Genomic DNA, 11822 nt, shown 5'->3' with positions numbered 1-11822 from the left:
AAGTCTTGGGAATGGATTGTGTTGCAGCATCGAGGATGACGTTGGTAACTACATTGTTGGCCTCTTCAATCGTCATCCTCTCCACAGGGATTAACGACAGGTCACATTTTTTAGAGAAAGCGTCCCAGTCAGCATGTTGGAGCTTCCATCTAGGGGGGCATGATTGATTGATTGATTGATTATGTGTTTAATGGCACAAAGGCAACAAAGGCCATAGAGCGCCAAAACTATGGTGAGTGTGTCGGAGATGATTATGGGAAAGACGATGTGAGAGAGAGTGTGTGGTAGTTAAAACCTATCTACAGGTATGAGCGATGAGCGATGAGATTGACCAGGATAAGAGAGAGAGGAGGATGACGATAGCAAGCGAGCATGGCAGTTAAAAGCTATCTACAAGTGTGACAATGAGATATTTACATGATTGATTGGGGGGGGCATGCTGTCAGACTATTGACTGCACAGATATATTTCAAGACCACTGGAAAGTGATCACTCCCCAGTGGGTTTTCTTCCACGCTCTATTCTATATCTTGATATAGAGATGGACTGCAAAGCGATAAATCTAATACCGAGAAGGACTGACTTGAACAGTGGACGTACGTCGGTGCTCCTGTATTTAAAAGACAGATGGAGGTTGATAACAAGATTCTTTCCAACATTTTCCCTCGGCCGTCGGTTCTTGCACTGCCCCAAAGCGGATTGTGGGCATTAAAGTCGTCTAAGACTATAAATGGAGTTGGAAGTTGGGTGATTAAGTGTTCCATATCCCTCTGTGCAAAACTTCCTGATGGTGGCAAGTAGACCGAGCAGATGGTGACAATTCTGTCCAGACACATCTGCACGGCTATGGCTTCCAAGTCTGTAACCAAGTGGACTTCTTTGGACGGAACAGTTCCTCGTGTGACGATAGCCGCACTGCCAGATGCGCGAGTGGCGTCTGTTCGATCTCTTCGAAATACATTGTGTCTATGAATTGCATTTGGTGTGTGTGTGTTTAAATATGTTTCTTGGAGGCAGAAACATGCTGCATTGTACTTGTCGAAGAGATCGTTAATGTCGTCCAAGTTAGAAAGTAAACCACGGCAGTTCCACTGGAGGAAGTGGTTCATAACGGTCACACTAAAAAGGAGGAAAAGAAAGCGCAGCACTTGGTGACACCTACTAGAAAAGACTTGTAACATTTAGGGAGGTTGGACCCGTCGCAGGGGTTGTTTCTGTTGGTCATTCCCTTTGAAACCCCTTCCTCGTCCTTTTTCTCGTTTTTCCTTCCCTTGTGAAGGAATGCTGGGGAGGCTCGACGATGACTTCTGCGACATGCAGTCGTCATCGTCGACCTCCATACCTTGGGTGCCTTTTTGGGAAGGGGTTTTTACGACGCCGTCCCAAACCGACTGTGTGCCATCGACCTTAGAGGAGGCCGTGGCTGTTTCTCTGCGGCCAGTTGAACGGCTGGCCTCCGTCACGGCAGAAGACACCGGAGTGTCTCCAGCCTTCTCAGGTTGGGGAGTGTAGAGTGGGGACTCAGAACCCGAAAAACAGGTCTGTGTCTCCACGGACTTCCTCGGTAGTGCCACTCCCCTACGCACCACGTCGGAAAAACTTCCTTTCTTTCTGAACTTGAGCTGTGCTCGTGCATCTCTGTAGTTTAAGTTCTGTTCTGTTTTTATTTTCAATATTTCTTTTTCTTCTTTCCATCGTGGGCAGGACCGAGAATAGACCGGGTGCCCCCCCTCACAGTTAGCACAGTGGAAGTCTTTTGTGCAGGACTCCGGAGTATGTTCTTTGCCAGCACATCTGGGACACACCAACTGTCCTCGACAGACTTGGGAGCTGTGCCCAAACCGCTGGCATTTGAAACAGCGACGAGGGTTTGGAATAAATGACCTGACATGGCAATTGACATAACCGGCTTTGATGGTAGATGGAAGTGTGTGCAGCTTAAATGACAGGATGATGTGCTTTGTCGGGATCTCCTTGCCATCTCTCCGCATAATTATCCGCTTGGCAGAGACGAGGCCTTGCTCTTTCAAGCCCTCTTCGATTTCAGTTTCGCTGCACTCGATTAACTCTTCTTCGGAAATGACTCCCTTAACGGTGTTCAGAGTTCGGTGGGTTGTAACTGAAACAGCTATCTCCCCGATGTTCTTTAGAGATTGCAGTGCTATGCTTTGTTCTTTGTTGTTGACCTCCACCTGAATGTCTCCTGAGCTCAGTTTCTTGTCCTGAAACGACTTTCCTATTACGTGTTCGAGTGCCCTAGCAACAAGAGAGAGATGATGATGATGATGATTAGGATTTTTCTGGCGCAGCGAAACAAGAGAGAGAGAGATTATGGGTTTAATGGCACAAAGGCAACAGAGGCCACAGAGCGCCAAAACTACGGTGAGTATGTGAGAGATGATGATGTGAGAGAGAGAGTGTATGGTAGTTAAAAGCTATCTACAGGTACGAGCGATGAGATGGACCAGGATAAGAGAGAGAGGAGGATGACGACAACAAGTGAGTATGGCAGTTAAAGCTATCTACAAGTGTGAGCGATCAGGTGATCCAGAATGAGATATTTACATGAGGAGTTCGGTGATACTGGATAAAAGCGGAGCAATACTTAACATCTACATCTGACTAACTAACACACACATGGTCAAAAATTGGATGACATTATTAAACGTCACCAGAGGAGTGTCACCCAGTAGAAGGGCTGGGTGGAGTGGGACGTGGTATCTGTAGAATGCGGCGAAATGCTGTTGGCGTTGGTGTTCGAAGTGAGGGCAGGATGGCAGTACGTGCAAGACAGTCAAGCTGTCACCGCAGTGCGCACAAGCTGGCGGATCCTGACCTCTGAGTAGGTGGTGATGCGTGAGCCATGTGTGCCCAATCCTCAATCTCGCGTAAAGAACCTCGGATGATCTGTTGATGTGTTCAGTCCGATTCGGGGGGGGAAACGTGTGGCTGTGTGAGGTGTAGCTTGTTATTTTCTTCCATGTCCCACTCCTGCTGCCACTGTGTGTAGACAGCTCTCTTTAACACTGGCAGGATGTCTTGGTAGGGTAGTCCTAGAGCTGACTCCTCTTTTGCCAATGCTCGCCTAGCCTCACGGTCGGCTCGTTCATTCCCCGGGATCCCAGTGTGGCTGGGGACCCAGCAGAGACAGATTGAAAAGCCACGGGAACAAAGTTGGGTCGCAAGCGCTCGTACTCGCTTGACGAGGTGATTCTTGCTGTCATAGCATGAAAGCAGCGCACGCACAGAGCTTAGCGAATCGGAATAAATTACTGAATTTTGAAGATCGTTTTGTTGAATGTGCCACAGAGCCAGGAGAATCGCGTAAAGCTCTGCGATGAAAACTGTGGCGTTCGTTTTCAGGCGTGCTGTCATAATAGAATCACCTTCAAGGGCAACGGCCGCCACACCATTGCTTACTTTGGTCCCATCAGTGTAGATTGCATGGTGGCTCCCGAAGTTACGGTGAATCTCCAGGAATTCCTGGAGAATGACAGTGTGTGCAGTTGATTGTTTGTCAAACTGTGTCATTTTAAAATTTGATTGTATTAGATGTCTCTGCCAAGGCGCAGCATCGAGGACTGCCTGCTGCAGGGGAACGCCAAGGGACTGAATCCCAGACGGGAACTCGCCGCCTGCACGCGAAGCGGAAACGAGGGTACAACAGAGGGCTTTGCAAGGAAGAGTCGCTCCAGAGTGGGGTTCACACTACAGTGTACAACTGGGTCATCGCACTGGCATCTGTACTTTAGCGCAGCCCTTCACATGTTCAAATTGTCTCCGTCTCTCGAGCGACCATTCATTGCCCTCAACATACAAACTCTTCACAGGGGACGTCCGGAAGGCACCGGTGGTGAGTCGGATGCCTTCGTGATGGATGGGGTCCAACACCTTCAATGCCCAAGGCCGCGCCGAGCCATACGCGACACTCCCGTACTCAATTACTGATCGCACAACAGAGTCATAGACCCGCAACAGTGTGACTGTGTCGGCTCCCTACGATTGATGGGATAAAACTTTGAGTATGTTGGAGGATTTCAGGCACTTCTGTTTTATATAGTTTATGTGTGGCACAAAAGACAGCTTCTTGTCAAACACCACCCCCAGAAATTTTTGCTCATCAGAAACTGGTAGTGTGTTGCCACCGAGGAGCAGCGAGGGCTCAGCAAATGTGCCTCGCCTCCTAGTAAAGACAACACACGCTGTCTTTTGCGCGGAAAACCTGAAGCCGTTTTCATCAGCCCACTTAGAAAGACGGTTGATCGGGAGCTGCACCTGCCTCTGAGCTGTTGAAAGACTTGATGCTGTGTAGGAAATCTGGACATCGTCTACGTAAAGGGAGTACTGGACGCCAGGTAGGATGGCTCTCGCTATCGTGTTCATTTTCACAACGAATAGCGTAACGCTCAGCACAGACCCCTGTGGAACCCCGTTCTCTTGTACAAAGACGTCAGACAAAGTGGAGCCCAGACGGACACGAAACTTTCTATCCCTGAGGAAATTCTCAATGCACCTGTACATGCACCCTGTGATACCACATGCGTGTAGATCTTGCAGAATCCCGAAGCGCCATCTGGTACCGTACGCCTTTTCGAGATAAAAAAACACGGACACGCAGAACTGCCCGCGAACAAAAGCCTTTCTGATTTTTTATTCTACGTGGAGTAGGTTGTCCTGGGTGCTCCGGCCGGAATGAAAACCACTTTGGTGTTTCTCAAAGATGCCTGTCTCTTCCAAAACATATACGAGCCTTGCATTTACCATGCGCTCGAAAGTTTTCCCAAGGCAGCTGGTTAATGCGATGGGGCGATAACTAATAGCAGCAGACGGGTCTTTCCCTGGCTTGAGAACCGGAGCCACTTCGGCTAGCTTCCAGGACAACGGAAGAGTTCCTTCTCTCCACACACGGTTAAAAACGTGGAGTAAGATTTGTTGCGACTGGGGTGTTAAATGCCGCAACATGTCATAGTGTATGCCGTCAGGTGATGATGATGATGATTAGGATTTTTATGGCGCATCGACAACTATGGCCATAATGCGCCAAATGCTGGTGAGTGCATAAAACTGAGTTAAAAATATACTGAGTATGCCGTCAGGGCCAGGTGCAGTGTTCTTTCTTGCCTGTAAGGCTCTCTGAAGTTCATGTGCATTGAAGGGCGAGACAGAAGAAGAGGTATTCCAGGACCTTTGTGCATCCTTCCGTGAAAGGGTTGGGAAGATGCAGGAGGGCTTTGCTCAGTACTTCGAGGACAATTACCTTTGCAGAATAGACACATGGGCGATGTGCAGGAAGAAGTTTCCCCACTCAGACACAGATACTAACAATGTAACTGAGAGCTTCCACAATCATCTCAAGATCCACGTTCTTGGAAGAAATAACAAAAAACGTGTAGATGAGCTGCTCAGTGCGCTTCTTGCAATAGAAAGGCGCAACTACATGCGGCTAAGGCAATATGACCTACTCAAGATGCCACCTCCGAGTGACAGAAAAGGTGAAATTAAGATGCGTCACGAGAGGGGGATGAACATCCCATATGAAGACGTCATCCAAGTAGAGAGCACTGTGTGGACAGTGAAGTCACAGTCAAACACAGCCGAGAACCACGTGAAGGAGCTAAGCAGTTGCTGCACAGATGATTCATGCCACCAAAGATGTAGAGATGCAGAATGCAGCAACCTCTGCCAGCACCTGGACAGGTGCAGCTGCAAAGACAGAAACAAGCTGTGCAAACACATTCATAAGGTGCGCAGCACACTAATCACACTGGTCCAAAACGATGAAGAAAGTCTGTCACGTGCCAATGCTACGAAACAAACCCCAGATCTTGGTGCTCAAGACACCCATGGACGAAGTCCTGGACGTCCACAGCAAGTGAAAGAGATTAAAAAAATGCTCGCATATCTTTTAGATTATGTAGAGCAACCACCGATTAAGCCTGCATTGGGATACATTCTTGAGACGTGCCGAAAACTTGTTGCTCACTGCAGTGCTATCATGCATGTCCATTTTTTTCCTCCAGAAAAATCGTCATGATCTGCAAATCACCACAAATGTGACTGGTTGGTTGGTTGGTTAGGTTAGGTTAGGTTAGGTTAGGTTAGGTTAGGTTAGGTTAGGTCAGCTAAATAGGGGCGGAGATGTTTGGATGGTGTTGCTCAAATCCCTTTGAGGGATTTCGGCAAGTACTCAGCTCGAAAAGTTTCAAGCAGCACACACTTGCTAAGCACTTCATCATCACTTTCAAAGCTTTTATTGGAAGTATAAGAGGCGAACGGATGTGAGGGTCGCGCTCATAATGCGCCTGCCATTCCACCGCTACCTGGGACCCGGAAACCCACTTCGGAACGGAGAGCCAGTGGACGAGGACGACCTCATCGCACGGCACCACGACCATCTCTATGAACGAGCGCAGAAAGCAGAAGATATCTACTCGGCCGATAGACACGCCATCGGAGACTTTGCGTCGGACATTGCGGTCCGCGGATCTCTCCACTCTGTGCTCGGAGGACTTGGACTGGGAGGAAAGCACTTGTTCGAACGATACATCGTCGAACACCCAGTGTACGGCATGCAGACGCGCAATAGGAAGCGAACGGCACGAGAAGAAGAAGAAGAAGAAGAAGAAGAGAGACCAGAGCGAAGACCTCGAACCGAATCTCCCGGAGGAGGAGACGCCAGAGGAGCACAAGGAGAATCTCTATCCCGTGCTACGCGAGCTATTGACGGAGATCCGGGAGGAGCAGGAGTAGGATCTGGCAGCGGCACAAACGAACCAAGTACGGTCACGCAGATACTACGAGTTCCAAAAGACCAAGGTTCCCTGCTTGTGTTTAACGATTCCAAGATATTAACTTCGTGGGCGTTCAAGACGCATCCGGGCCCCATCACTTTCGGCGACCACACCAAGATTCAAGGCTTCCTGACGTCCCTGATCCACTTGCCCGTGGAATATCCTTTCTTCTACATGACCCCGTACCAATTCAAGAGTCTAAACGTGGGAGCATCTCGAGCCGTCTCGTGCGCCGTGAAAGTCACGCCCCACGGCATACGCACGCCTTGGAAGACGGGCACCAGCATCGTCCAGCCTGTCAACACGGACATGCTATTGTACGGCATGACGGCAATAGGTCTGAACCACTCATTCGACACCATACCCGTAGTGCCGGCGGCTTTCGAAACGGGCAACCCGATGACCGTAACGGAACAAGACTTTCTCTTTGCACCTGCACGCAAGAAGATGGCACAGAGCTACTGGGGACCCATAAACGAAAACATCGCAACTCTAGAACGCGTCGAAATACCTACGTGCATGGGCGTGCCCAGACACGCAAAGGCGTACGAAGCGATCCTCGTACACGGCGACAATCACTGTCCGCACCTCACGAAGCACGCGAACGTGTTTCCTTTCAAAGGCCACGTCGGAATGCCAGCCATCAACTACGAATATCGCTTCAACCCGTCCAACGCTTACCTATCTATACCGACCGAAAGACCCGTACACGAGCACGTGGTATCCATCACCAACGCGGACGACGTGCGAGCTTCCTTCAAAGATCCCACCAAGAGAGGCAACTTGGGAAAGATGGACATCATGATGACTCAGGACATAGACTTGGCACACAAGGATCGTTACTTCGCAGTTATCGAACGTATCCACTCCAAGACCGGACTGGGCGCGGCACCCATTCAACCAAGTCAACCGAATTGCAACTTTGGCATAATGGCCGTCTCCAAATACCACTAGGACGACGTCTCGTCCAAGAACCAATTTCAAGACATTACGGCATTCTGGCAAGTCGACAGCGAATTCGTCGTCTATCAGCCGCGCAACAGCACCAGTACCAACTCGTACAGGACAGCGGCCATAAACAGATTCTACAACACGTGCGCCGATTTCAGATTGGGCAACGCAGGCGAAGGAGAACTCATCGGACCCGAGATCGGATGTACGTACGGAGGTTATCCGAGTCTCGTTTGGGCTCCTACGCACCGAGACGAAACGCTATTGAGACCCGTACCCGGCAGCGTGGGCGACAGGACGCGCAACCAAATACCTCCTCCTCCTAAACCAACGCCCGAAGGCGTAGTAATGCAGGCGGACGATCCCGTCGCCGCCCTGGAATCCTTTAGACAATCGGAGCGAGCAAGAGAGCAAGCGGAGCGCCAACGGGTCGCTGCAGAAGAGGCTAGAATAGCAGCCGAGCAACTCCGAACGAGCCAGATAAATGCCCTACGCGAAGACGCAGACTTGGCCCGACGCGACCACGACTACATACTGCAACAGTTGAGAGAGAGAGAAGCAGCAGCAGCAGGCCAACCAAGTCGCGGTACCGGCGGTCGCGGCGGCGGCGGCGGCAACAGAGTAGGAGGAGGCAGACCTCCGAGAGAATTATCACTACCCTTCGACCCTTCGACCGAATAAAACTTGTAATTCAATCTCTCTTCCCTTGTGCACCACTTTCATTCACTACACTTCTGCATAACGACAAGAGATAAAGTCATCAAAGAGAGGAAGCTGAACATCTGGTAAGTATCTTACTATGTCGACTCGGTGGTGTTGAACTGGAGAGTTAAATAATTATATATATATACCTTTTATTAAATGTAAGGGTTGGTCGACTTCATCCGGTCGTCACAACACTGACTGTTGCTATGCCGCCTCGGTGGTGTTGAACTGGAGAGTTAAAGAATTATATATATATACCTTTTATTAAATGTAAGGGGTGGTCGATTACATCGGGTCGTCAGAGTGAATGTTGTTATGCTGACTTGTATACTTAGATAGTAAACACAGAGGGTAAGGGTGAGAGGGTAAAAGGGAAAGGGTAAAAGGGAAAGAGTAAAAGGGAAAGGGTAAAAGGGAGAGAGGGAAAGGGAAAAAGAGAGAGAGAGAGAAAGAGAGAGAGAGAGAGAGAAACTATTTATATATTTTATAAACTTGCGTGTATATCTTGCTTTTTTCTTCAAGCAACTCGACCTGCTCTTTCAACCACAAGAGGAACAAGAAGAACCTCAACGGCCCCACCATGTGCCAATTACTATGGCAATAGAAAGCTTTTTCAACCAACTACGAGGAAATGACGTTCCACGCCAACTCTTCGAAGACACCATAGACCGGTTAGAGTGGGAGCGCACACGCATCGACTACACAAGTGACATTCGTCAAGCTATCGTACAAATCGCGCACACCTTCAACTTATATAACATTTTTGAATTTGATGCTGCTGGTCGGCACAACGCTGTTGCCGGCCAGCACGACATCCGTCTACCCTCTGCGGGTTTATTTGTTCTCAACGATATCCTCGATACAGAACTCGATGCCGACGACGTCCATTTTTTGACAGAAATCATCGTTGGTGCGTGGAATTCTGTATGCGACTTTAGACAACTCGACGAATACAAAATTCAATAATAAACATTTTTCACTGTCTTGACGCCTTTACACACTCTTCTCGTTTCAAACTTTTCGAGCTGAGTACTTGCCCATTTTTCCTCCAGAAAAATCGTCATGATCTGCAAATCACCACAAATGTGATTGGTTGGTTGGTTAGGTTAGGTTAGGTTAGGTTCGACAGGCTCCACCACTACATATGTCCAGCCAAGCGGAATACTGGAATGCCACAATGTGCAGAGGTAAAGTTAGTAACGGAAAGAAAAGGCAAGAAGAGGTCAAGACTTCAGATGCAGAGAGCAGAAAAACTTATGACACTGTGGAGACAAAATCACAGGACCGTTCTGGGTCCACTAGGAGAAATGACAATGCCTCTAAAAGCGGTGCATCTCATGTAGTACCCAAGGAAACAACATTGGTCACTTCTGTTGGGACCCCTTCACCATTCACAGTCAGCATGGAGCACTGCAGAAACATAGAAGATGTAATCCTCAAGGTAGGATTAAACCACCTAACACTGGTAATGATAAAGGCACTAGAGCATGACTTAAAACAAAGCGAATACGAAATGATCAGGGCTGTCAGGCCAACATTTATGCCAGGATGGCTATATGATGAAATAATAGACGCATTTATGGAGAATGTATTCCAAAAATATAGCCACATTGGAGGCTGTACGTGTACAACAATAGTCAGCCTGATCCACTCAAGGGAACCGCAACAATGGATGATGAGCTCAAACTGGGAACAAAAATCATTGTTTCTTGCCCCAGTCAACCTTGGAGGCAATCACTGGGCACTGGTTGCTTGCTTCCTTGACAAGAGAGAAATACTCTGCTTAGACCCACAAAGGAAGCGAGCAACACATGTGCTGCAGAGATATGCCAACCTACTGAGGCTGCATTTGACCAAAGCTAGGGCTCAACACGACTTCAAAATAAGGTGCGACACAGAGCACAGACTTCAAAGTGACTTTTCCGCCTGTGGCGTACTAATATGCTGGTACGCCGAAAGGCTCGCGAAAGGCGAGAGCCTGACAGGTCAGTGTGACGTCCGAGCTATGAGAAGACACATCTACGACACCATACGCGGCAACTGCCTTAGCAGGAGAAGTCCAGAAGAAAATGCAAAGACATGTCTCTTATGCAAGGATACCACAACAGAAGGGACATCTGTTACGGCACAAGATGTGACCAGCAGTGGCACATTGAATGCATTTCCCCAAGCGGAGAAGCAGTTGATCCTTTTATGTGTCCCGCATTGCCGAATTGTGTCGTGTAAGTGCCAGAACAATATCGCTACAGACATACGTGCTGCAAAATTCCATGTTGTGTTGAACAGTGTTCCAGAATATTAACTCTGGTACTATTTTTGCAAATTACCTTTATGATTTTAAAGTGACTTTCACCGTGAAACATCATGATTTCAGTGTCATGGGCTGTGCCATATCTAAAAAATGACCAATGTGCAGTATATCTGGTTCTTTTTACACCTGTATGTTTTGACTGGGTGTGATACGCTGCATAGTAAGTGTTCATTACTGTAGGAGGCGTATATCTCTCTATATAAACTACCACAATACAGGGCTAACTACATGCCATCATTGCCCTATATGGTCATGAAATAATATGTAATGTTGAGATGTGAATGTTGTATATGTATGTGTAATATATGTAAAGGGGAACAAAGAACTTTGTAGATAGCCTATTTTCATTTTTTTCTTGCTTTATTTTAGGCTGTACTGGGCATGTAGGCAGCAAGCACTGTACAAGAGTTTTCCATTTATTGTGCCTCGAGATGACTGTGTATTTTTACTTCAGTAGCATGTACATGACAAAGGCCTTTTAGACTTCTGCTACGAATGTTAGAATGCATACAAGATAAATATTGAGTATTGCTTACATTTCACAATACTTATTCATTCTTTCATCGTTACTTATTCCCACTTTTGGAAATCTTGTAATATCGTTAGACAGTACTGCTATATTGTACAATATTTAGATGGTGTTCTCTAGATGGACTGCTGTGGAAAAGTGCAGTACTTGAGGTAATGCCACGTCATGGTATTAAAACACTTGCGTAGCAAGGGAAGCATGCTGCTCGAGAGCCATTACGCTGTCTGTATTTGCTTCTACTGTGGCATGTGTACAGTTGTCATGGTAAACTATTGTGGCATGCAACTAGTGCTTTATTTATGTGTTTCTTCTCAAGTATGTACTCCACATTTCATTTGTGCTTTCATATTGATGCCATATTCCATGCTGAAGCCCCTATCACATTGCAGTGGAATAAAATCAGGGTCCACCTGTATGAATGTTGAGGAACTCCCATGTCTTTCTAAGCAGCTTGAGCAGTGCTTCTGCCATGAAGTGTGCATGCCCCTAAAGCCACAAAAGCTACTCAGGAAAGGGCTGGGGAACTTACTAAACA

At 47.8% G+C, this 11822-nt stretch overlaps 1 protein-coding gene across 1 annotated transcript; it reads right to left on the bottom strand.

The window, feature by feature from the left end:
• Positions 1–1181: 1181 nt before the first annotated feature.
• Positions 1182–3446, bottom strand: LOC135400491 (uncharacterized). The gene is made up of 2 exons (XM_064632323.1): positions 3421–3446; positions 1182–2256 (listed from the first exon to the last, which is right to left on the bottom strand). The coding sequence occupies exons 1-2, from the start codon at positions 3444–3446 to the stop codon at positions 1182–1184; spliced, it is 1101 nt and encodes a 366-aa protein (XP_064488393.1).
• Positions 3447–11822: the final 8376 nt, after the last annotated feature.

Source organism: Ornithodoros turicata, chromosome 7 (assembly GCF_037126465.1).
Source record: "Ornithodoros turicata isolate Travis chromosome 7, ASM3712646v1, whole genome shotgun sequence".
In the NCBI taxonomy this organism is placed as follows: Eukaryota; Metazoa; Arthropoda; class Arachnida; order Ixodida; family Argasidae; genus Ornithodoros; species Ornithodoros turicata.
This window is presented reverse-complemented; position numbering and strand designations above follow the sequence as displayed.

What these genes read in the sequence shown, in the direction of transcription:
- LOC135400491 (XM_064632323.1), bottom strand. Translation starts at nt 3,446, where the DNA reads ATGCAATCTACACTGATGGGACCAAA. An exon ending in TCTACACTGATGGGACCAAA is followed by an intron (nt 2,257 to 3,420) that starts GTAAGCAATGGT and finishes TCTTGTTGCTAG; the next exon opens with GGCACTCGAACACGTAATAG.